Source organism: Convolutriloba macropyga, chromosome 2 (genome assembly GCF_964194025.1).
Source record: "Convolutriloba macropyga chromosome 2, txConMacr16.3, whole genome shotgun sequence".
NCBI lineage: Eukaryota > Metazoa > Xenacoelomorpha > Acoela > Convolutidae > Convolutriloba > Convolutriloba macropyga.
In genome coordinates, this window is record NC_134469.1 from 78775496 (window position 1) to 78803091 (window position 27596).

At 39.2% G+C, this 27596-nt stretch overlaps 2 protein-coding genes across 2 annotated transcripts in view; one reads left to right on the plus strand and one right to left on the minus strand.

The window, feature by feature from the left end:
- LOC142334745 (pleckstrin homology domain-containing family F member 2-like) overlaps positions 1-26585 on the minus strand; it is a 321367-nt gene extending 294782 nt beyond the window's left edge. The window contains exon 1 of the mRNA XM_075383010.1: positions 26576-26585. The gene's annotated coding sequence lies outside the window, so the exon portion shown is untranslated. The remainder of the gene's footprint in view (positions 1-26575) is intronic.
- Positions 4680-25582, plus strand: LOC142335492 (uncharacterized). Its single transcript, XM_075384018.1, has 4 exons — positions 4680-4707; positions 6259-6462; positions 10143-10304; positions 24590-25582. Exons 2-4 carry the CDS (start codon positions 6269-6271, stop codon positions 25422-25424), a joined length of 1191 nt encoding a protein of 396 aa, XP_075240133.1. The 5' UTR covers positions 4680-4707; positions 6259-6268; the 3' UTR covers positions 25425-25582.
- Positions 26586-27596: the final 1011 nt, after the last annotated feature.

Sequence of the window (27596 nt, forward strand, 5' to 3'; positions counted from 1 at the left end):
TGGTTGTCGAGATCATGCATGACTAGAGCTTCAATATCAGTGTCGATTTCGCCCAAACGTAGATGCAATTTGGCTCTGCCGATAACATCAACTCGTTTACCGTCTGCAGTTTCCAGTCTACCAGCATACTTTTCCATTTTAACCGGAATATCCAAGGAAAACAAGGTATCGTAACTGATTATGTTCGTGTTTGCTCCCGTATCGATGAGAAAGGCTAACTTCGTGTCATTCAACTCGCCCGAAACTAGAATGCTGTATGGTTCTTTTCCTTGCTCAGGCAACTCACGCATTTGGTCTGTTGTGGATGTTTTCGTAACCAGGGGCTCGTCCAACTGATGATACATCCTTAACTGATTGGACTGAGCTCCTTCGATTTTGGTGGCAACCACCGTTTGGGGTTTATTTTTGTATTCGGCCGGGATAAACCCTTCCCTCCGGAATTACCCGGTGGGCCCGGCCCTTTCTAGTTTAAAGGACTATTGGCAAGTAGCGGACACTCTCTCTTGAAGTGATCCGAACTTCCACAATGGAAACAGCCTGTACCACCTTGTCGTCGTTGTTGGCCAGGGTTGTATTGTCCCTGCGGTCGAGAAGCTGACGCGAATCCCTGTCCATATCGACTATCTGGAGGGTACGGATTGAACAACTGCTCTCCAGTGTACTGAGGTGCATGAGCTTGCTCTGCGGGGGGTCCCGGTATGACAGACGAGACAAACTTACTCATCATCGAAGACATATTTGACATAAACTTTTCCTGACTGTCAACAAGTTTGTCTATTTTTGTCCCAAGTGCATCATTGGTCAGAGGCATTTGTGCAATTGATGTGCCCTGAACACCTCTTGACGCTTGTGAAGGCAAAGGTTGAGCTACCACCGGAGGAGACGAAGTTGCCTCTGCCATAGTCCTTATTGCCGATATTCTTTTCCGCTGTCGAAATCGTGAACCTTTCGTAATGGCTTCAAGACTCAGCGCTCTGTTTACAGCTTCGTCGAATGTCTGTGGATCTTCTCGAAGAAGCAATTCATAAATATCGGAGTCGAACAAACCATCAATAAATTGTTCTCTGTTCATGTCATCTCGGGACAAAGCGTTCATGTGTGTATGTGCGATATCACCCAATGCCCTTACTCTTCTTGAAAACTCACGCGTTTCCTCCTTGTCACTTTGCATGAGTGCCTTGAACTCAGCTCTGGCCGTACGTTGATCTCTGTAAGGCGACATTCTTGGGTCCAAGTACTCAAAAACCCTCGCCAGTGTTGGCGGCAAATTCCTTCCCACTTGTCTCGTAAGTCTGGCAGGCATGGCGGTGAACTCGTCAAGCGCCCACGATGTTAAACAGGTTGGAAGGGCACGAATTGCTGTGATATCGTCCCAACCATTGGTGTCAGCTAGCCAGAGAAAGTGCTGCTTCCACTGGATCCAAGTCGAGTGTTTTTTCGAAGGGTATCGATCCGGCCTCAGCGTGCCCGGTCCAAAAACCCAGCGGCCATTGTCTGGAGCATCGTCATCCGCGTCTTCGTCGCCTCTGTCCAATGCGAGAGGGTCGTTAGGTAGATCGTCTCCGTTTTCGCTCATTTCGGAAAACTTCACGACTTAGTGGATAAAAATAAAAAAAAAATAATAATAATCTTACAGAAAGTTACAAGGAGCGATGCCCACCCAGGAGCGCCACTGTCGTCTTCTGAATTTCTAACTAGGCCAACAGTGAGGGGGATCTGTCGCCCAGAAGATCGAACAAATTTAATTAAAAAACCAACGCCGAAGGTTTAAAAGAAAATGATGAAGCAAGCGCTACCTTGACTCTTTTCTGAGTCTTTCCCCTCGTCCACTCTTGCAGGCTGTTAAAAGTGCTTTGTCCCAAAAGACGTTAAATTGAATAGAGAACACCAGCACAAATGTAGAATCCACAGTAAATAGATGCAACTCTCAATCAATTAACAACTTGAGACAAATTCAATTGCAAAATCTTCTATAAATTCAAAATTTTATCGTGATTCACTCGAAATATAATTAACCAAGTTGCTCACAGTTTTCTAACTGGTCTTGCAACTTTACTGACTGCTTTAAGTTTGGTCCCACTAAACCAACTGCTCACTAGCTCAGTTTTTTCTCTCTCTCTCTCTCTACTTATACACGATAAGCTGATTGCAACTTTTTCTATTTGACTAACTTTATCTTATCTTAATTAAATACACTTTTAGAACTTAAGTAAACACCGTAAGTCATTTTGACTGATTGATACATCCGCAGGAGGGGTTCTCCTTACTAAACAAACAGATTAACGTCAAAGTCCGCGGTCCTTATCGCTCTTATTTGCGCACACAAATTTGGCGCCAAGTCAATTTCGTCGCTTTTGTTATCCAAAGACTATTGGTCTCCATGTGTAAATATACCGCTAATTCATGCTCACTAAAGCTAAAATAATGGCTTGGTATGCTTTTCCCAGCATTCCGTGCAATTCCCTCTACAAAAATTAGTCAGAAACCAAAATTTCCCAAAAACCCAAAAATTTGACCTCTAGAGGTCAATTAGAGGTCAATAGTCAAGGATCAAGGGTCACTTTGGTAAAAATAACTATTGGCGCGGAAAGTCCTATCATAGTTACATCTACCCACCAATTTTTATCATCTAACTCTTAATAGAACACGAGCAATGACCGCGCACACTTTTCATCGACCTGCCGGATGACCCCAAATTTCGAAACTTAATAACTTGCGAAGTAAAGGTCAAAACGTCTTCGGGTAAAGTTTTCTAGTAACTATAGGGTTCCACCAACTTGCTTGCCAAGTTTCATGACCAACGGATCAGCCGTTGCGAGTCGTTTGCAATTTAAAAATTTTTAACGAGTCGTGGGTGCCGAAACCCGAAAAATCCGAGTTCGTCAAAATTGACCGGGGTGGTTATTTTTTGTCACTAACTGTCTCAGGTGGTCATATTAATACCATTTCAAAGTCATTCGGCCGCTCAAAAAGGCCAATTTCCGGTTTTCGGCACTCGGGTCGTCCCGAAGCACCGACTTCCGGTCGGAATTTGGGAATGAAAATATCACCAATCGAAAGCCCTTGAAAAGTTACGCTAACCCTCCAAAAATCATAGGGTTAATACTAATACTCCACGAGCAATTCAAATTTTACGTTCCGCAGCACGGGCGTGCGCTAGTTCCGTGCAGGTTGGTGTGGGGTCAAATCCGACCTCAAAATCGGATTCCCCATACCCAAATTAGTCTACCCCCCAAATTTCAGGTCAATCCGACTTCAACTTTTAGAGAAATTACTATTTCAATTTCATTGTTAACTATTTTCAGTGAAAACTGCCTATTCTTATTTCAAAATGCTAATAAGTTTCTCCCACAACTTCCTAAACCCTTCCCATGATCATGTGCTACATTACTCTAGACCTAATACCCATTGCAACCCTTAGTTACTCTTATATCATACCCGAACAGTCATTTTTCGCTCAAAATTTCGAAAACCTTCAAATCACACCACTTCCGGTGTTAATAGCTCGGAGTTGGGTGGTCGGATTGGCCCGAAGGGTATACCAGCCTGAGAGGACCATTGGGTGTATATGCCATTAAAATTTGGTAAACGTCCGCTTAATATAACCTCCATGGGGGGGCGGGAAACATCGGCTTGGTGGTATTTTCATAAAGTGAATAAGTGAGCATTTTATTTGCTTTAAACAAACATTTTCGCAACCAAGCTTCAGTCTTCAGATTATCGTCCTTACTACAAGTTCTTAAATCTATCCTCTATCAAAATGGACAGTCGTACATACTTCGAGATTATCCTGTACTTGCGTTCAGGGGTTTACCCCAGGAATTGTCATTGGGTCGAGAAAAACAGCATTCGCCGCCGAAGCCGAAAATTTTATACAAAAAATGGTCATTTATACTTGGTTGGGTCCGATATTCAGGTACTACATCGTTCAAATGCTCGTACGAAGATATCTCAGATGCACAGTTCTTATGGCCACCTCCCCAGATACAAATTAATGCCGTTAGTTAGTCAAAAATTTAGTGTTATGCATCTTAAAGTATGGTGCGAAACGGTTATACGCGATTGTTCTACTTGCAATGATAATGCCATCTATCGCCACACTAGAGGACAGATGAATTTTATTTCACAGGAAGTCCTCGACCGAGTATGTCGCGAGATGGGTCTAGAGAAGAAGAGAAGATACTGTTATGAATTGTTTAAAAGGTAAGAAAATCATTTTTTCGTACATTAATTTCATATATTACGACGTCCAATTCTTTTCAGTTGCCCTGAATTCGACACCTCGCAATACGAGCCTATTGCATTAGACGTTGCTCATCCTAAATACAATTGTGTTAGTGCCTGTCTGTCGACCATTATTACGGGAAACCGCACGCAGGCGGGTAAATTTGAAAAATTATTTGTCAAACTACGCACTGGGTCCGATAAGCACCTTTACGACAGACCCGGCAAAGTAATTCTATCTAGAGGGATCGAAGACGTCGAATTTATCAATACAACAGACCTCAGACTATTTGCTCGACGCTTCCGTATTAATATTTATGTATATTATGACTCTGGCTACGATGAACAACCTTACTATCTCAGTCTAACTGGGACTCACAAGGGATTAATTCGAGGCGGAATATTTCTTAAATTCCAATTAGTGGAGGGTACACCGCATTGTATAGTAATATACCGTTGCGACAAGAAACAAAGTCATGAAAGGTAAGTTAATACTTATTATATATACAAATTATTTATTTAAGTCCAGTTTTGTATCCTATTTTCAACTCTTCCTCATCTTTTTCTTCTTGTTCAATCATCAACCGTACTGAAGAGGCCATCTCGGGGTCCTTTTTCTCCAATTCGGCCAGGTCAATCCCCCCCGTTGCCGCCATGCGCTGATTGACTTTCTTTACCTTCTTTTTCTTCTGTAGTTTAATATTTTTTATTTGTTTCTTCTCCTTATCTTTTAGGCCCCCACCAGTTGCCGCCATGCCCACAGATGTTCCCGGCTCAAAAAGTGAGGCTGGGGGAGAAGGAGGTGGCGCGGAGTCAGTTTCAGGGGACGTTTGACCCCCATTTCCCCTGTATGGAGAAAGTTTCATCCCTTTTAGGACTTTCTTTGTATTTTTAATTCTTGCCATTTTAACTCCCGAACTATGCTATTTTGTTTATGTATACACCTCAGTTTAATCAGGTCTCCTATTTGTCTCGTCAATCTGTTTTGACAGTCTTTTATTACCAAACCTCAACCAATTTGTTATGCCTTTATCCGGTTTGTAACTTTGCTTACTTGTATGCATATTTGTTTTAATGCGAATTTGGGGCACCATGTGTTTGCTTTCAAGAGAGTACTTAAATTTGTTCAATTTAGCTCTGGTGTTATTATCTTAATTAGATTGTCCCAATTGCGAGCTTTCTAAAGAGCCTACATACACACACTTTCGCCGCTTATAACTAACTATACTCAATTTCATGTTCGCTACATCAAAGATATTTTGGAATTTTTCAAGACGTCTGATTCTGAAGTCATTATTAAAATTTAAATGATTTAACATACAATACATTTTAATGCATATTCGACAAACATTTTACTACAATTTCAACGAGAAAAGCAAAAAAAATTTTATAAACTATTTGATATTCCTTGTCACAATTTCTCTTGCATTTTCTCTAACCAAAATACCGTTTTTTTTTAAATGTCTTTATATCTCTTTGGTAGTATTTAGCTCACTTGTCAACAAAAACTTTTCAGAGAAATTGATATTCGATTCATTTAATAGGTAGCATGTGCTCTTTGATTGGAAGTTGTCTTTCATGGGACTCAAATGTCTCAGAATACAAAAGTTGTACCACTGACAAATTTTTAGCGACCCGTTTTGAGTGTATCCAACTCAGTTTGGTTTTCTTTCCATGATCCAGTTTTTCCCACTATTTCCACCTATACCCGTAGCCATCGATACACTCATGTTCTCCTGCTTTAAGCTGATTATGAGCTCAAATCTGGACTCGGGTGCACCTAAATTATATAATGTTTGAGTTTCTCTGTTGTATCAGTTGTCTCACTTTCAGGATCTTGAGTTCCTTTTTGTTTAAAACAGATCCTTTTTAAATTATCCTAGGATGACACCGGCGACCCATCCAGATATTTACATGAAGGACTTGAGTCGTGAACAGGTGGGGGGGGGGGTTCGGTATGACCCAAGCTTTGGGCAAAATTTCGGCCGCAACCTTTCTCTCCTCAATTGACCATTTATACTTATTGTACTTTAGGAGGCTTGTGATGTCTTCCTCAGCGGAGAAGAACACGCATGTCCAAGACAGTACCCGCTGTCCATATCAGGGTACATTTGAAAAGAGCACGATCCTTCCCCCACTCGCCATTCTCCCTCTCAACCCCTCCAAAAACTCAACTCTATTTGGCAAAAGCCCAACAGAAGTGCCCGGCTTCCAAAATGATACCACGCCAAACGACAAGTAAGATTTTATTTAAATATCTGTTAAGAGTTCAAACTCTTTAAGGTGCTAAAGTACAACCGAGGAACTATCATTAACCGAGGACCAAAGCCTTGTGTCATGTTAGAAGGTTGAAAGAGAACAACCTAATGTAAATTGTGCATAAGATAAGCTTGACATAGCTTGACAAGAGGCTCTACTTGTTCAACGTATACTTGGCTAGAGAAATGAAGCCTTGAGGAACAAGAAAGAACGTGAGAATGGGTTATAAGAGATGCCCAAGTTCGAGAGCTTAAGACCAGTTGGTGTAATTGGGTAGCACACTAGGCTTGCAAGTAAGAGATGCTGGTTCGAATCCAGTACTGGTCCATTTTCACAGTAGTTGCACCTGAATAGACCCCCTAACATGTCAAAATCAAAAACATTATTGAAAATTTATGTTTAAAAAATAATAACTCAAGATATTTAATTGCTGATAACCTGCCCTCACGCTATTCTTTTTGGTTTCATCGTCCGAATGGAACATGAAGAACACGTCAGTTTGTGAACAATTTGTGCAGTAGCTCATTATTTGAGTTTGAAATACTTGTGAATTTTATAATTCTTTTTTTTTAATATATCAGGATACTCGTAGGTCCAGATCTGTCTTTAAAATTAGTTTTGATCAAAGAATGAAGATTGTACCATTGGCGAGTGGCATTCAATATGACACGAACCAATATAGGCTCTTAGAGCGAGAAAAAGTACGGAATTTGAACGCGCAAAACTCATCAGTACAGAGTTTGAGCTATACAAATCTTGACCTTCAAAAACTAGCCTTTCTCATCAAATTTGATACTGAGGTTATTAATATAAAAAATAGTGACTATTTTTTTCAATACCCTTGAGCTAACTGAAGGACAGAGCTAAATAACTTTTGGGAAGGTAGTTTTTAACTTGTAAGACTGTTCAGAGAAATTTAGAGACGAATTTGTTTGTAGAAATTCTGAGGAATTTTTTAGTATCGCAAAAAAACGTATTTTATACTCTCCTAATGAATGCTACATAACTTTTTGTAGGACTGTTATAAAGTTAAAGTGCACCACAACCTGACAATAATCATATTCGAACCAGGAACTAAAAAAATATTAACAAAAAGCTAAATTAAATGAGCGAGCCAACAATATAGAAAAGTGTTTATAGGCCAGTCACATACATGCCAATAAATTGAACCAACCAAAGTTGATAATAGATGAGTTGCATAGAGGTCAAGAAACCTTCAATAATTTTGAACAAGCCAGTATGTGATCAGAGAGCTTTATGGTCTTGATGGCTCTGATCATACATACGGCAGGTCTATCTGAGTGGGCGATGATTCATTTTGAGGCACGACCTCGTCATTGGGACTGAATTAATTTAGATTTAAATTTGTAAATGCTGTATAAAATGTACAATACATTGGTACACTCAGCGCTTCAGAGACATTCAAATAGGTCGGAACCTATCGATTGATGTAATGGTTACGTGACTCTACTTGAAGTCACTGAGAACTTCTGGCGTTTATCGAGAACCGCGACGTGGTTCGAGACATTAAGTCTGAATTTCGAAGGGACTTCTGCAGAGTCACATAACATGCTTAAAACAGGAAACGCGCACAATTTAAAATGACCAGAGCCAACAGAAGTCAACTTTTGGCTAAGTAGGAACTTCTGGCATTTTAACTTTTGGCACTGCAGACCTTCGGAATTTAAAAATGTGCCTGTGAGTGTTTTGAAGTCCCTTTACAAGAACATTGCATAAAATGAAGCTTAACATGAAGAGCTGTTTTTGGATCCCTACCAGAATTCTTTCAAAAGGAAATGGTTTCCGTCCACGTAACTATTACTACGTTTTATATGAAAAAGAAGGAAGTTCTGATTCAGATGGTGTTGTTAGATTTTTAATGATGATGATGTCCAGGTTTGCAAAATAATTGAATGGGTTACGGGTAAAAAATCTCTTGTGTTTAGAAAGGACATCACATTATTAACCTAGATTGTTTTTTTCGGATCTTCTCCGTTTGTGCCCTCCCCCAAGTACGTTATGCACTCCCCATTTACAGAGCACGTGTCATTACTTGGTGAATCTTTATGTTAATATGGCGCGTTTGTCTGGGAGTCCAAATAATATGCACCCACTAAGCTGGGGGGCACAGATGGAAAAGATGCGTTTTTTTCATTTATTACAATTTTTCTTTTTATTTTAATCCTTAATGGCAACCTAAGCATTTCAAACTTTTTCACAGGAGATTGAAAACAAATACCATTTTACTTTTATATTTCTATAAGTTATGGCAGAGAAAACAAAATGAGTCTTTATCGAATAGGAACATCACAATATTTGGGCTTAATCGACGGCAAACTTAAATAAGGGTTTAGACTTTTTGATTTGATAATCCTTATTTTTCCCAATAATAATCTTTACTGTAACCAAGTTGACTAATGGAATTAGATGTAGATTTAGTAGCTCTTTCAGCGTCATTAATGTATGGATTACGTGACTAATGAAGTCACTGAGAAAATCATTCAATAATCGAAAATCTGGAAAACTAGAATCTGAAATTCCAGCAGACCTATGGCATTTTAAAACTTGCAAGTGCCTGTTTCAAGTATATGGCCACTTTATAAATCTTGTCTTTCCAAATGTAAGTACCCTAGTCGAGCTTATGCGCCTATCTTGTAAGATCTTGTAAGAATCTTGCAAAAAGAGCTTATCTTGTAAGACATCTTGTAAGATCTTACAAGATAAGCGTGTCTAAGCTCTCTTGTGAAACTTGGCTATCTTGCAAGATCTTACAAGAAAAACGTTTTCTGAACACCACAAAAAAATTAAAGTACTCAAAGAAATGAAATAAAAATTTACTCAAAATTTTGTTTTGATAGCTTAACTAAAAGCGGTGAATTAAATGGCAAAATTATATTAAAAATTATGGTTCCAATGAAAATTATTAGTTCGGAACCAAGGTGTTAATAGCCGTGAACAAACTTGGTTGCTATTACTAGAGTAGTTAATTTTTGAAAAAACCAATAAAACGACCATTGAAAATTGTTTCTCGAATCGAATAATTCAAATACCTTATTTACGGTGAAGTTGATATGAAACTTCTTGTTCAGGCCCGAGAGTAAAAATCTTTACTTGAACTCAATGAGAACTTTTGACGTTTATTGAGAACTCTATTGGTTCGAGATCTAAAGTAAAAAATTTATATTTTACTTCTGCAGAGCCACGAAACTTTGCATAAAACACAAAGTTAGCACGTTTTAAAAAGATAAAATACAAAAACAACTTCTGGCTGTTTATATATAGCAACTTCTGGCATTTTAACTTCTGGCACTGCTGCAGCCCTATGGAATTTTATAACGCGGACATGCGTGTGTTTTAAGTAATGGTTTAGTGACTCTGCTTGAAGTCACTGAGAACTTCTGGCGTTTATCGAGAACCGCGAAGCGGTTCGAGATTTTAAGTCAGAATTTCGAGATATTAAGTCAGAAGTGACTTCTGCAGAGTCACTTAACCATGCTTGAAACACGAAACGCGCGCGTTTTAAAATGGCGAAAGTCAACGAAATTCAACTTCTGGATAAGTAGCAACTTCGGGCATTTTAACTTCTGGCACTGCAGACTTTCGGCATTTTCAAATGTGCACGTGAGTGTTTTAAGTAATTTTCCATTGTTTTCGTGCAGCTGTGGTCTATGCCACATTGCTTGTCTGGAGTGTGTGGGTCCAGAGATTGAGGATTGTACCGAGTGCAGGAAGCTGCAGCTGGGCAACTCGTGTGTGGAGGGAGGGTGTCCCTTCCCTTTCTTCGAACAGGAGAGCCCAGATGGACCCAATTTCTGCACTATGTCAGTAGATTATTATCTTCCGTAACCAAACTCCGACTGTTAATTTTTTAACAATCCTGTAAGAACTTTACAAGAGTTTGCGACGCCAAAAAAGCACTCTAACGTCAATGTACGATTAAAGCTATAGTGCGCTCGAAACTGCCTCTGATCAGGCCGTCCCAGACCGAAGTGACCTGTGATACATATGGATACCTAAATATATATCGAAACCTTTATGTGTACTAAATTATTTACCCTCTATATCTATAATTATATCATGTGTTTTATAAACTAAAAGTTATGACTTCTATTTATTCACCTATATTAATATTCCCGATAGTCTACTAAATTATTTCATATTTTGTTCATATCGGTTTATTACTAGTAATCATAATCTCAGTTAGTCAATCTGAATTCAAGTTACTCTGCAATTGCTCTTCATAACCCTAAGTTAATCTTAGCAGTGGATCCGCGTCGCGTTTCCAATAAACATAATTCACGATACACAAGTAGTTGTGTATTTGACCAGCACTTGCTACTCAATTCTTAAGACAAAGCATTCGCACCGCGAATCCTAAATTATTCAGCAATCAAAGATATAACATGGCGCAGTCAGCGACAAAGGACAGCGGCAAATCCCCACTTGGAATTCAACCCTTTTGGGAAAAGGCGACACTAGAACCCCCAATTCGCTGGGAGTTTTGGAGAATACAATTGAAACTCGCAAACCTCGCTAGAGAAGGAATTGAAGTGGACCTTCTCTTGGTAGACCCTCCAGAACATGTACTCCTACCTCCTGAACCAGCATATGAGGATGCAGTGGACAACCCGACGGCACAATCAGAACGAGACCGACGCACCCGCAATGAGCAGGCAAAAACAGCGTGGAAAATCCAATGTCAACGTGTCATGACAATCGGCGTACTTTGTGGTGACAAACCATGGAAGTTATGTGATCGAAAAGCATCCTCTCTGATGTATTTGAGCTTAGGCATGGAAGGGCGTCGTGTAATCAGCTCAAAAAAATTCAACCATTAACCTCGAAACAATCTCAACGAAGGATCTTTGGGACGTTCTAAATACAACCTTCATTCGGATCCATAATATAACCTTCGATAGATACCTCTTCCTCACACGAAAACAACAAAAGGGAGAACCTATTGAGAAGTTCTATGGACATCTCAAAGAACTTTCGGAAAACTGTGACCTAGGAGATAAAGGGGACACTACCATCCGGGATGTCTTTATCGCGAATACGCAAAATGAAGACATTCAGAAGGAACTTCTTAAAGAAACAGTAGACCCGGAAAAAGCATTGGCAATAGCAATTAATATTGAGATGGGTACACTCAACCAACTAAAAATGAACGCAAGCAAAACTGAGTCACAGTCAACGGTTAACCAAGTACAACGGACACGTATCGCAAATGCTACCCCTTTCTCCAATATGAATACAACCGCACGGAAAAAGCCTACAACCTGTCATTTCTGTGGATCTAATTGGACCTCCGACCATCGCAATAAATGTCCCGCTCGGGGAAAAAGATGCAATAACTGTGGTATTGAGAACCACTTCGCAAAAGTTTGTCGCAAACCTAAAGATCCCAATTCGTACCCAAAACCCAGACCGCGGGTCAATAACGTAGAAAAAGACGATCAAAATGAAAATGTCAATCAAATTTCGGCCAATTTTGATCCCGATTTGGAGTCAAACTATTCTTCAGATGAAGATAACTGTGTAGCAGTCATATCTTCAACAGATTCCGCAACTTCGGTGGACGCAACCAACCTTCCTGTAACTCTCGGCAATACACCAATAAAGGTTTTGGTGGATTCGGGCAGCGTATGTACAATAATCAATGAATCCTTGGCGAACTCAATCATTTCCCATGATCCAAAATCAAAGTGGATACTTGAAGCGAAACCTAAACAATTGAAAACATTTTCAAATGAACCTATTCATACGGTGGGCATCCTCCAAACTTCCATTCAAAGCAGCAATTGGTACGCGAATCCAATCGAAATTCAAGTAGTGGCGGACGGACATCGTTCTCTATTGGGTAGAGATTTGTTTCCAGCTCTTGGAATTTCAATACATCAATCAAGTAATCAAGTAACAATCAATCAGGTAGATCAAGAATATTGCCCAATCAAAAAACAGATTGCTATTGATTACCCCGACTTAATCTCCAGAATTGGTAAGTCTAAAGTACATACAGTTCGTTCAAAATTCCACAAACATTATACCCCATCACATCAAAAAGGCCGCCGTGTTCCTATAAATTTGTTAGACAAAGTATCCGCTGAACTAAAGAAACTTTCTGAACAAGGACACATTGAAAAATTACAAGAATGTTCGGATAAAAACTTCATTTCTCCCATTGTAATTACGGTCAAAAAGGACAAATCTGTAAAATTAGCTCTTGATTCGAAAATATTAAACAAAGCGATCCACAAAAACAAGTATCAAATGCCAAACATAGATAGCCTCATCGATTCAATTTCACAACATATTAATAACTCAAATCTGGGAGATAATGTCTATTTTTCAACAATCGATCTAAAATACGCCTATAGTCAATTAAAGCTGCATCCCGATACGGCACGTCACTGTAATTTTAATATCATTTGCGGCGAAACAACGGGTACGTATCGTTTTAAAACGGGATTTTATGGCCTTACAGATATGCCGGCCGAGTTTCAAAAGGCAATGGATTATACATTGGTTGGGCTGACTAACACATACTGTTTTCTGGATGACATAATCGTAGTTAGCAAAGGCACCCAGGAATCGCACCTCAAATACGTATACAAATGTCTCCAAAAACTTGAAGCAGATAATCTTAGAATTAATCTAAGCAAATGCCACTTCGCAAAACATCAAATTGGCTTGGTTTTACATTTTCACAAAGTGGTGTTAAACCTATCGAATCTAAAACAGCGGCAATTGCGGAAATTAAAGCCCCAAAAACATTGAAACAATTACGGTCATTTTTAGGTAGTGTTCATCATCTAAGCAAATTTATACCTAATCTTGCCAAAATATGCCACCCTCTTCGACCTTTACTAAAGAAAAACGAAAAATTTATTTGGAATGAGAATCATCAATCACATTTTGAACATATCAAAACTGTTATTGCAAACGCTACGGAAAATACTCATTTTAATCCAACACTGGAAACGCGCATCAAATGTGATGCATCCCGCCAAGGTTTAGGCGCTGCACTCGAACAATTAGATTGCGAAGGGTGGAAAACAATAGCTTTTGCATCTCGTTTTCTTAATAGCAATGAAGAACGTTATAGTGTAAATGAACTCGAATTACTTGGGGTGGTTTGGGCCATTGAATATTTTAAATATTATCTATTTGGGAAGACTTTCACAGTTTTAACAGATCACAAAGCACTTCTTTCAGTCTTAAAATCACACCGCTCTAATAAATCTTACAACAGTAGATTAACACGATGGATTGACCGTTTGTTACCATTTGATTTTAATATTGAACATATTCCTGGTACCCGAATGGGCTTAGTTGATTATATTTCGCGACAACCAAATCAGAACGCTAAAAGTGTCAATCAATATGATGAGGAATTTATGGTAGCAACAATTTCCCGTATTGGCGACGCGATTACATCTTTATTTAGTAGCGCAAATAAAATTCCTTTCCAAAAGCGGCACATAACTAGTAATTATAAGCAACAAGTACACCCGACGCGAGTCCACTCTTGCAAACCTGCTAAAATTAGCGCGCATAATTCAAATGCCTCAATTAATTCACTCATTCCTCGAGCACAAGTAAACAATTACAATTCTGAATTCATTTCTAACTTTAATTGCCGTGCAAATCAATTGCTTCAATCTGATACCACACCCGCATCGCGAATCCAGTCGCAAAATTCTAATTGCCATTTGATAGCTAGCTCCACACAACAAGTACTTCATATCAACATGTCAGCAAAAGAGGCACCACAAAACAACCCATCAACTTCACCACACACCCCAAGAGTGACATTTCGCACCCAATCCACCCCCATCTCATCTACCAGAGCCGGACCCAGCAAAACCCAAGCATCATCATCACCCGAGGAATATGACATTGAGCTCTCTCGGGAAGAGGTATTCGAAAACAACCTCAACCAGCTCTTCACTAAATCCTTCCTGGTGGTACTCACAAGCAAAGACGCGGTGTTGAAAGAGATCCGCGATTGTGTAATGCAGGATGACGAGGCCCGCTGTAAAGAAGTGAGCACATACATCCACTCCTTCTGGAAGGATCTACACGTGAAATCTGGGTGTCTGTGTGTTGACCATCGTGCGGCCATTCCGAATTCTATTAAGGAGGCGGTGCTCGAATCCATCCACATGACGCACCCGGGTAGTTGGGGGATGATATCTCTCTCCCAATATGCATGGTGGCCCTACATGCATAGGGAAATTTTAGCAAAAACATCCGATTGCGTCCCGTGTACGGATATTGGTAAAAATCTGAAACCTATTATACCAAAATCTAAATGGCACCCACACAAAGCTTGTCAAGAACCAAACGAAGAAATACAGATTGATTTTGGGGGTCCGATAATTAATGATAAAGACAAAGACATTTACTTCTTAACATGTATTGACCGTTATTCAAAATATCCAACTGTTAGAATATTCGAAAATGCTAATGGGGTAAACGTAGTAAAATTTCTTCGTAATTATGCATATACTCATGGAATCCCGCGAACGATACGCTTAGACCAAGCAACTTGTCTTGTAGGTAAACAAGTTACAAATTATTGTAACGAAAATAATATCGACATTCTCGACGCTCCGGTCGGTGATCATAGAGCTATTGGATTGGTGGAGCGAATGATGCAAACAATTAAAAGACGTTTAGCCTGCATGAAAGCCGAAAATAAAGATACATTTTCCACAGCTAAAGCAATAAAACAAATAGTCTCTTATCTACGATTAACTAAGCAGAAAACAACAAAGATAACACCTTTTGAAGCTCATTTCGGTCGCCCTGCAAATACTCCTTTACGGAATATTAGCACACTTCCATCAAGTCAAAATCTAACTTATGAAAAAATTGTTAATCACTATTTAGATGCTGAGACAGTTTCTGCGGAGGATTTGCTAGACGAAAATGGATGGATCAGTGCCAACAGAAGTGACATTGAGATAGAGCAGAAGATGTGCCAGGCCTCCTTAGACGCAGGACAACGCTATCGGGAGTCCGACATTAAAGAGTCCCGCTTTATAACGCAACCGCAGATCACAGACCCTATCCCCAGGACAGAACAGTCCCTTAACGTCAAACTGGCTCGAAAATTACCACAAAAGAAAAGAGCAAAAAGACAACTGGCGGGTTTGTACGAAGTGCTAAAACCTGGATCCTTCGTCACCAAGTCGTCCCCAACAACGACGATAATTAACGAGCCTGGCAGAACTCCAGTGAAAGTCCGAGATAGTGATCTCGCAAAATTTGGGACTAAAGCAGAACGATCCACCAACTTGTGGGTATATGCCCAGCGACGCCCTGCCCCTTACGAAAAAACCACAGAGTTTAAGATCGCGAAGCATAGTAACGATCTTAAGAAACAGAAGAGGGGCGAAATCAAGATCAGACATCGCCAACGTGATACTACATCAGTAGTATCCTCTGTGAATTCAAACGTCTCGCGTGCACTAACAGTCCGCAAGCCGAATAAACCACAATTCAAAAGACGCCTTAATGTCCCCATAGCTGATATCCAAGAAGACGTCTCAACTCAAAACCAGCCTCTCATTTCAATTGTACCGGCCCCACCTACACCTACATCACAAGTACCCCCCGCACAGACACAGGACGACCAAACAAAAGGCCGCAAGCGCAATCGACCCCAATTCTACGGCTTCACAGATGCTGACATCTCTCCTACAAGTTCTCTAGTTTCAACAAGTTCTACTCAACCAAAGAAGCGCAAGAATAAAAAAGAGAAGAAACGAACAAAGCAGTCAGATTCGGTGGTAACCCTCATCCAAACGGCGGAACAATCCCGAATCCCGTCACCTCCCCGACCCGACTTACAATTGGGACAAGTTTCACCACCGGACCCCAGAGTTCGATATTTTGAATATGAGCAAGAACGAGAAATGTCGGTTTGGGATGCTGAAAATGAAATTTAAATCCAAAAACTTAGCAAAACTGTTTTAAACTACATTCATTTATTTAGTCTTGTTCCCGCTCTGCTGATCCAAATATAATGTTAATTTTACTTTTAATTCATTACAGTTCATCCTCATTTGTCAGCCTTTAATTTCTTTCAGTATTCGCCCTGCGAATCCATTTATTTCTGTTTGTGCATTTAAATTATTCAGTACAATGTATTCACTTCACATGCTTAAATTATGACGCGTATTCGCTTTACATTTACACAATTATTTAATAATAGTAGTACCTCTACATTTTGAGTTAAATTATGTTCGTCTCATTCAATTTCATGTTTTGTGTTGATACTAAAGAATTGTAAATAAATTAAAATTTTTTTTGTCACGAGGGAAATGTGATACATATGGATACCTAAATATATATCGAAACCTTTATGTGTACTAAATTATTTACCCTCTATATCTATAATTATATCATGTGTTTTATAAACTAAAAGTTATGACTTCTATTTATTCACCTATATTAATATTCCCGATAGTCTACTAAATTATTTCATATTTTGTTCATATCGGTTTATTACTAGTAATCATAATCTCAGTTAGTCAATCTGAATTCAAGTTACTCTGCAATTGCTCTTCATAACCCTAAGTTAATCTTAGCAGTGGATCGGCGTCGCGTTTCCAATAAACATAATTCACGATACACAAGTAGTTGTGTATTTGACCAGCACTTGCTACTCAATTCTTAAGACAAAGCATTCGCACCGCGAACCCTAAATTATTCAGCAATCAAAGATATAACATGACCCCTGATCAGACAAGTTCCAGACCATTGTGCAGACCAAAGTGCGCTTGAAGCTTTTCCAGACCATGTAAGTCGAGCGCACCGGGAACATGTGTGCGCTCGAAACTCGTCTGATCAGGGGTCACTTCGGTCTGGCCACCTCGACCTGGGTACCAGGTCAATGGGAGTGTAAAAGCAATGAAATGTTGATAATTGTAGAATCAAATGAATTTTATGCTTTTGCAAGGCTCTGCTAATAATGTTTAAAGACGAAAGTTTGATTAGGCAAAATAATCTTGCAATGGTCTGGCAAGAATTGGCCAAGGCTGTGAATTGATTGCACTAGTTTTTTGTTGTTTTGTTGCAGGATGTTACCACGTTGGTTTTTGAAGGTCTTCAGAAAAATGTTGCTGACAATTTTGCGTCACTCAGAACTTTTTTAAATCTACCTTAGAAAGAAAGTACTACTCTCACGTCAAATTGTGTCAGGAATTGAACCTGGACAACTTTGAATATTAATCTGGCAAAGTGTTACGAGACAACTTTTCAATTCTGATTAGGGTTTATAAGGTACATATACATATCAAGTATTGGCCCATATCATCTAAAACCTTGACCCGATATCATTACTACAGTGATCCAAGAATTCAAAAACTTGCAAGGTTTTGAACCTCAGCTGTGTTTAATTCTCTCGATTTCTGGTTTGTGAGCTGTTGTTTAAAACAGATGTGTCGTATTAAGTGATATTTTTAATGGACAAGAAACAAGGGAGAACTCAAATTTTTCGTAGATATTGATATCATGCAAGAACCTTACAAGTGTTGAACCTTACAAGAGAATATCAAGCGTTGGCCCATATCATACAAAACTTTTGCTCCACAGTGATCAAATAAATCAAAAACTTTCAAGGTTTTGAATTTCACAGCTCAATTTAATTCTCTCGATTTCTGATTTGTGAGTTGTCGTTTAGGACAAGAAACAAGTGAGAAGTCCAAATTTTCGTGCAAATTGATATCATGCAAGAATCTTACAAGAGTTAAACCCGTAAGTGTTAGGTACAACTGTTAAAACCTTAAACGAGTCAAGCTTTGAAATTTTGGGGAAAAATAGAGCAAACAAAAGAAATCGGAGCAGGAAAAGTGGGCGTAGGATATTAGGAGGAAGATCGAATAGCTGAGGCTATTTTTTGTATCCATTGAACAATTGTTTTTGCTCTCTCTTTTTGTTAATTAGGTGAAAACAAATTCAACCACTTTAAAAACGTGCCACCAACAATTGTCTTTACTTCAAAGTGAGGAAACAAAATTTTTGTAAAATGCACTATTTTTTCCAAATTTTTGGTCATTTCTCAACACTTCGAAAAAGCGATGTTGGCAAACAAAAGTTAATGGTGAAAAGAGTGGAGAACATCAGAAAACTACTGCATTGCTTTGTTTCAAATAATTTGAAGCTAAGAAGAGTGAAAAAAAGCGCGAGAAAAACCACATAAAGACTGTTTCTAAGAAGGAGACTTGAACACTTGATAGTGTCAAGTGGATTCTAAAGTACCACTATTCATTGTGTCAAATGATAATATTCGAATTTCCACAACATGTTAGTTGAAATATGCAGCCTAATGGTTACAAACATTGTCTTCGCCTTATAGAGCTTCTGCATTTAATCCCATCCTTTAATTTTAAACCCAACACATTTTAGTTTCAAACATTGAAACATAATAAATAAACTAGCATGAATAGTGACACTTTTCTAAACTTGATAGGAATTCTTGTGAAAGACCAATTGATTATTACACTTGGATCTTAACAATTCAATATCCATTTGGATCATTATCCAACCCCCACAGTTAAAGAGCACGTACCATTGCATAGTAAATTATTTTGAAAAAATACGGCACGTGCGTCTGGAGGTTGCAAATAATATGCACCCGTTAAGCTTGGAAGTGCAAAAACGGTAGAGATCGCTCTATTTTTCATCCAAAATATAAAGACTAAAGTCGCTCATGGTCTTGTTATTTTCCAAATAGGTTTTGCGTGATCTAAATTGCTCTCTCATTCACAATTTTGAACAGTTGATCTGAATTGCGGCGGCAGTCTGCACTTAAATACTCGCTACCTCTAATGAAACAAGCAAAATTGAGCCGCGCCTCTGGTTCGCGAGCAATTTGTCCGATATTTATGTGTTAATCCGCTTCGCTCATCTGCTGTATACATTAACTCCGTGTTCAACAAAAAATGATTTTTTTAACAAATGCAAAACTTTAACTCAACAGCATTAAACGAACATTTGTTTAGTATTTAGCGTTGTATTTGAGATTCATATTGGGAAGCTCTCTTGGAAGTCCGGGGATAACCGAGTTAACAGACTTATTCACCATCTCTTGCATTCCTTTGTCATATCCGCTTGGTTCTTCACTTGCTTCTTCATCGCATCAATGTCCGTCTACATCCGGTCAGTCTCCAAGTGGCCACTTACAGCTTGAACATGACGTTTCTCCTCACACTGGTCTGCTTGTTGAAGGTAACTTGTGGTCGCCAACCGCCTTCGTTGCTTCAATCTGGATCCTCGACTGATCGCATCGATATTAAAGGCTCTATCAACTGCATCATTGAAAGTGTTGGGTTCCTCCTGAAGAAGCAACTCCTGTATCTCCAGATCAAACAGCTAATCAATGAACTGTTCTCGGTTCAAGTTATCTCTCGTTCATTCTGGCATTGGCAATATCTCTCGGCGGCCTCACTCCGGCTGGAGAACTCCCGAATGTCCTTTTTCTCACCCTGGGCCAAATTCTTGAATTCCGTTTTAGCCGTTCTGGGAATTCTGTAGGAGACATCCTCAGATCCAAATACTTCATTATCATCTGCAGGGTCGGGGCTGGTTGGTCTGGCTCTTGGACGCGGTGCTGCCGGGGCATGGCATTGGTTTCTTGCATCGCCCATTCAATTAGAGGAGTTGGTTTGGTGCTTCGGGCCTGATAATCGGTTCAGCCATGTTTGTCCATGAGGTAGAAAAAGTGGGCCTTCCATGAAAACTAGTCGGGGAACAACGCTGAAGGGAATTTCTTGGGCCGGACAGCCATGTTGTTGCTGCAAACTGGTTTTGAGCCACAACCACAGCCTCTGCAAAAAGCTGTCTCTGATTGTAATTCACTATGGATCGTGTGGGTCGAGCTTCTTCACCTTGAACTAGACTCAGCTGTCGTCCTCACACAATTCCGTTGTGAGTTAGCCCCACCCAGGAGCGCCACTGTAGAATCTTGTATTTAAAAACAAGTTAATAATCGGGGAAACACTCATACCAAAAATCCTAACTTGAAAGGTTCATATTACGTAGAAAGCTTCTCTTCAAAGATTACTCACGATCTCCTCAGTCTTGCTCTGTCTCCAGCTATGAAATAACGTAAAATTATATCAGCCGCTTGAATAGGTAAGCAGTTTCAGGAGTAAGTCAACCAGATTTTAAGCACTGAAAAGATAATTCAAAATTTAAAAACAATTTGAAACTTATCAAAAGACCCCTGTCTCTCAACTGAATTAATCAAGCAAAACTATCGTCCTCTGATTTCTGCTTCACGAATCTGTCGTTCATGGCTCTCAATATTCTATCTTCTATCCTACTTCTCTCAAGAAGGACTCATTTTACTTAAAGACGGATGCTTTTCGCTCTCACTTTAATACTCAAGTTTTAACTCCTCTACAATATCAGAGTTACTATGGTCTTTTTAAACTCGAATACTGCAACAAATAGCAGCAGGTAGTTATTCTTTACTAGCAAATACTCGAATCCCAATTTTATAAAAGAGCGCGAATAACGAATTTGTTCAAAGCGCTGCTAATTTCTCCGGCTGATGTACTTTTTTTATGTACAATTTGATATGACTTCAACTGAGCAATCTGTTGACCTGAGCGCTTTTTTCATACATTGATGACTTCTATTCAATATATTCAAATTAAAACAGAAGCAATTTCAAACGTTTGACACTACGAATTAATCAATTGGTCAACCACTCAGCTCAAGAAATTAGCTTTTTTGAGAGTTTGAAGTCCCCCCAGTGTAGATAAAAAACAAATTTTTCAAAAATGGCAACGAAGTAACTTTTTTCAAAGAATGTTCTTACTCCCTGCCAAGTTTGATTAAGCTGAGGTAAATACCTGACGACAACTGTTTTAATAAACTTGATCGCCATCGGAAAATCAAAATTGCATCATCGCAACTTCAAATGCCACCTGATTCAGCTGCACATAGATTCTCTTCGCCAAATGGCGTTGAAGTGCAAGCCAATAGTCTTAATAACAACTTGTGGCAAACAGAATTGCGAAAATCAAGTCATCACTTTCAACTTCGACACTTCGTGATGAAAAGCCTATTCTCCTAATTCTAAAAAAAGAACTCTAACGTCAATATAAGATATAAGCTACCAAGTCAATGGGAGTGTATAAACACTGAAATGGTGGTAATTGTAGAAAAAATGAATGTTATGCCTAATCTAGTAAGATTCCAGAAATATTTTATAAAGACGAAACTTTGGCTCTGCAAAATCTTGCAATGGTCTGGCAAGAATTGGTCAAGGCTGTTATTAGGTTGTACAAATTGATATGTTGCAAGACCTTACAACCTACTCCATTGGTATTCAAGGCTGCAGAAAAAAATTGCTAGCAATTTTGCGCCACTCAGAACTTTTTAGTTCTGCCTTAGAAAGCAAGTAGTACTCTCATGTCAAGTTGTGTTAGAAATTGACCCTTTACAACTTTGAATAGCAATCTCGAAAATAGTTATGAGGCAACATTTGTCTTCTGATTAGAGTATCTAAGGCACATATACAAATCAAGTATTGGCCAATATCATCCAAAACCTTTGCTCGACTATTACTACAGTGGTCATAGAAAGAATTCAAAAACATGCGAAGTTTTGAATTTCATAGCTCGATTTAATTCTCTCGATTTCTGGTTTGTGAGCTGTCATTTCGGAGAAGACACGAAGGAGAAGTCTTTTTTCTTGAAGATTGCTATCGTGCAAGAACCTTACAGGTGTTAATCCCGCAAGTGTTAAATACAACTATTAAAAAGTTATAAGCGTCCAGCTTTGAAGTTTCAGGGAAAAAATTAGAGGAAACAAAAAAATCGCAGCAGAAAAAGTGGGCGTAAGATATTAGGAGAAAGATCGAATAGCTTTGTCTGTTTTTTGCATCCATTGAGCAAATTTGTTTGTAGTATCTTTGTGTAAATTAGGTGAAGACTAATTGAAGCACTTTAGAAATGGTTCTCCAGAATCCGCTGCACTGTTTAATACTGAAGTGCCACCAACAATTGTCTCTACATCAAAGTGAATAAAGGAGGTACTTTAAAAAAGGACCATTTTTGCAAACTTTACGTGATTTCTCAACACTCGGAAAAAATTCTGTTGGCAAAAGTTATCGGTGAAAGAGTGGAGAACATCAGAAAACTACTGAATTGCTTTGTTTCAAATAATTTGAGGCTCAGGGGAGTGAAAAACGTCGCGAAATTTCGTTTTTGTAGACAATTATTACAGAAATGCCGTTTCTAAGAAGGAGACTTGAACACTTGATACTGTCAAGTCGATTCTAAAGTACCACTATTCATTGTGTCAAATGATTATATTCGAATTTTCACAAAATGTTAGTTGAAATATGCAGCCTAATGGTTACAAACATTGTCTTCGGCTTATAGAGCTTTCACATTTAATCCCATCCTTTAATTTTAAACCCAACACATTTTAGTTTCAAACATTGAAACATAATAAATAAACTAGCATAAAAGTTGCACTTTTTTACACTTGATAGGAATTCTTTGTGAAAAGTAAATTGATTATTGCACTTGGATCTTAACAATTCAATATCCATTTGGATCATTATGCAACCCCCACAGTTAAAGAGCACGTACCATTACATAGTAAATTATTATGTAAAAATATGGGACGTGCGTCTGGAGGTTGCAAATAATATGCGCCCACGAAGGTGGGGAGTGCACAAACGGTAAAGATCCTTCTAGTTTTTAATCTGACTATAAGGACTGACAACGGGGGGTCGTAATCCGACTATCCAGACCGTAGTTAGTACTGCCAGACTCGCCATTGGAATAACTGCCAGACCCGCCAAGGATAAGATGAGGCGTGCGAAACAATCAGATTCTGAGCAGAATGACTTGCGTCGCGCACAGGGGCACCAGATAATCAAAACCGAAATCGGCTCCGATCAGACCATTTTACAAATCATTTTTTCCTTTTATGTTTATGGCTGAGGTCGTTTTTTATGGTCGTTTCAAATATATGGTGGTAGAGTTCGTCAGGCAAAAATGTCTGAAGATTCAAAAAGAAATTAAAAATTTTAGTTGAACCCCAATTACCAATACTTAGTTTTTAACGTGGTTTTTTGATTTTCATCATTTAGAATTGAGAAATGCTCTTCAAAAAACAGTCCCTTTGGGAGTTAATAATCTCATCTTTTATTCGGAGACAGGCTTTTGTCTCAGTTAGATTTCTTGGTTCTCTACAAACTCTCCAGACTCTGGAATGGTCTCTGATCGAACCGTACAGGGTCTGGAAAAGGCTCTGTTTAGAATATCCAGATCATACCACAAAACTATCAGCACTCTAGACCACTCAATGATCACACTACCCAGAGTTTAGGCGGGGTTCTGATCAGACTTTCCGATAGTAGGTAGTGCGCAGACCAGACTGTACAGAGTTTGGATGTGACCCTGATCAGACTTTCCTCAACGTAGGTAGTATTTACCAGACTCTTTGGGAGATTTACTGATTACTCCCACCCACAAATGAGCCCATGTGCGGAACCCCACCAAGGATGAGATACAAGCCAGCGGTCAGCAGATTTGCTTGCGTCGCACACCGGAGTACCGCACCATCCAGACCGAAATCGGCTCTGATCAGACCCTTTTACGTCGCGCACAGGGGTATCAGACGCATTTCGGCCGCGCGCTGGGTTGGCAGACCGACTTGAGTAGCCAGACTTTGGTGGTGCCTGGCCCGATTTTCGTTGCGCGTTGCCTTGGGTCGTGCACTGTGGGTACCCCGACTGTCACTTTTAACCGTTGAAGTAGGAGTGATCAATGCTATAATAAACGGTTTTCCAAAGAATAAAGTTCATTTTTTTGTTTTGTGTTCATGATTTTGGAGTTCTTGCAGACTGTCAATTTGATCATACCATCACTCCAGATCAATTTGATCATACCATCATACTGGGACTCAAGAATTTCCCAGATCATGTATTTTGGGTCGGACCACGCCACCAGTGTGCGACCCAAATGGTCTGATCAGAGCAGTCTAGGGTCGCGCACCTAAACCTGGGAAAAGACAACGAAAACAGAAAATTTTTCCAGTGCGGTAGAGAAAACATTTCGCACTATTTTAGACCGGACTCAGTGATGGCTTTCTTTGCCTCAGTCATGGTGTTCTTTCTGTGGCTCTGTGTGTCCAGATGTATTCGGAACTCATGGCGAAAGAAACAACTTAGGAAGCAAACCCAATATCTACAGAGCCAGCAACAGCTCCAACACGTCGACTCAATCGCCAGCCTCGCCTCTCAGAACCATAATCAACCACCATGTTATCCAGGATTCCATGATTCCAATCAGCAACATCAGCAGCCCCAGCAGACATATTTCGTGGAGTCCTACTCGCACCAACCTTCTAACAGTACCACGCCGCATGAGACCCCAATGCATGTTAAACTACAATATGACGACACTTATGATCAATTGATTGCAGTAGCTGCTCCGGTGCCAGCCTTTGATATCCCCCAATCTAGCGTACCAATTATTCACCCTGTGCCCCACTACGGCTTCAGGGCTATCGCAGTCAACCCTGTCGTAAGTTTGACTCACGACAACATTACCTCGTACTCTATTACGGTGCCCAATTCGAAAGAGGAGTGTCAAAGGGGTGACCATGAGACCCGTCTTGCAATATATCCTGATGACCGAACGTCGCAACTTGACGACAATGCCGTGCTGTCAAGTTCCAGTGTTTCGCCCACGTTGAGTGGGGGCTATTACTCTGCCCCCAGCACCAGCAGCACTAAGAGCTTCAGAACTTACACGCCAAAGTTAGACAGGAGAGACAGAAGCGGGAGCGGAAATTTCTCCAGACTCGTTTTTGTGAACGGATCTTCAACTGATTATGCAGTGAGTGACGACAGCCAGGTTTACAACAAGAGTCAAAACAAGTCTGTTGAAGTCACTGTTTAAATCTGTCAGAAACTTATTAATGAACTGTTAACTCCCGACCTCCCCCCTCCCCCCTCCTCTGGACCAAAATTTTTGTTTACATTACAGGTTTAACACAAAAGAGTCAAAACAAGTCTGTTGAAGTCTTTGTTTAAGTCTGTCAGAAACTTATTAATGAACTGTTAACTCCCGACCTCCCCCCCTCCCCTGGACCAAAATTTTTGTTTACATTAGGGTTTGTGAACAAATTTACACTGATAGTGGTCTAAGTATCTTTATAGGATGGGATGGGACTATCTACTGTTATGAATACAATGTAAAAATAGCAGCCCAAGTCATACTCAACCAGGAGAGAGAACAGATAGAACTCTTAATAGTATCAATTTGAAATTGCAGTTCTATTTTTTTGTTAATTTGCATTAAAAACGCACTGCACAAAATGTCCCTGCTATGAATTTTACATGGGTGCTGCGCAAGTAATAATTCTGCAAAGTTAAATGTGCCTATTAGGATGTCATAAGCATGAAATTAACCTTCACTCAATTTCTGTCTGCCACCTACAGCAGGATAATTTTCCCTAGCCTAGTCCTCTTGAACTTATTGAAAAAATATATGCGGCTATCTTCTCATTAGGTCATTAATGTCCGAGAAGGCAAATTTCAATAAATTTTGCGATTTGTGGATTTGAGTGACAAAATATCAATATAGATTCACATACCATTTTCAACCATGTAATATAAATACGCTAAACGTGGAATAAGCGGAAAAGTGACTTATATCGTGGAAAGGGCTTACATTTTGTCACGAGTATTCACGAATTAATATAACCCAATTCAGCAACTTTGAAAGAGTAAATAGCCTAAAACTTTAGTGCCCGAATTTTATTTGTATTTGCTTGTTTCTATTTGTAATGCAAAAAATAGAATAAGCAATTAGTATCAACAGGGAGAATTCTGAAAGTAATCACCAATTGAGTTTCTTTCATTTCTGTCTAATTGACTCTATCTTAATTATTTGGGAAGATACTTATAATGCTTATAGTGTTACTAGTGAAGACTAGTGACTTATAGCGTAGAAATGAGTGACCAAACATTGTCCACATTTTTCACGCCAGCCACAAAAAGCTTTGTGAAAAGTGAGTGCACATATATCCAAGTTTGAAGGAAACTTGAATTTAATAAGCCTAGTGTAACTCGACACACGCTTAAAACTCTAATCTTAAAACATGGGCCGTGAAAAATTTCGACAGCAATGAGTACGAAAACTCAAATTTTTCGGACATTGGCTTTGTAATGCTTTCAATTTCTCAGTCCACCGAGATATGGAACAAGAACCATTACAGGATTTCAATGGTAAATGAAAATAAGACAATAGCAATAAATTTCTGTATGTGTGTATGTTAAAAATTAAGTAAGCTCGGAAATATGTGGAAGCAAATATTATTCCAACACTGTCATTCCCATCATTTCTCAATTCTTGGCTTTAGAATAAAGAGTCTGGACGCTCAGAAAAACAGTTAAATATAGATGACTATTTTCTAAAAAAAGTTACCGAAATCATTAAACAGCTGTATCTAAAGTAAAAGAGATAAAAATTAAATCTTGAAAAATCAAAGTGCATATACATTTGAAGATGCCACATCTTCTTTTTTTTTAAAAAAAAACTGAGCTATTTCACAGTTAAAACAACGTTTCACCTTATATGTCGTCAGTTTCTTAATATAAAACAAAGGAATCAGGACGGGACGGAAAAACACAATTAATCGGATAGACTTTATATACGAGTATGAGTAGAGAGCAATCATTTTGTGATATTCCTTTTGAATGGTCCGGTAATTGTATTACAATTACCGTTCAAACTATAGTGAAGTGGAATCGTGATGCGTATCGCCATTCGAATGTGATACTTGAACTTACCACATCTCAGATTACATTTGAAAGCCGTTGCAATTCCACTTCTGTTTATTATCTAGGAAACGCAATGCCTTTCCACTCAATTTGCTAATTGAGCTCAAAGAAAGAGCGGAGGAAAGAGCAATTGATTTTTATTGCTATTGTAGAGAGAAAGATCAATGTGTTTAAAGTGGACGGTGTGAACACACAAAGTGACTTCCTTTACAGACGGAGGTACAATAAATAATTGTGAGCAACTTAAAATGACACAATTATATCATGCATGGTGATTCAAGGTGCA

Excerpts from the sequence above, each read along its gene's own strand:
- LOC142335492 (XM_075384018.1), top strand. The coding sequence starts at position 6,269 with ATGTCTTCCTCAGCGGAGAAGAACACGCATGTCCAAGACAGTACCCGC. Across the intron at positions 6,463-10,142 it reads GATACCACGCCAAACGACAA|CTGTGGTCTATGCCACATTG; the intron begins GTAAGATTTTAT and ends GTTTTCGTGCAG. Across the intron at positions 10,305-24,589 it reads GGACCCAATTTCTGCACTAT|ACCGGACTCAGTGATGGCTT; the intron begins GTCAGTAGATTA and ends GCACTATTTTAG.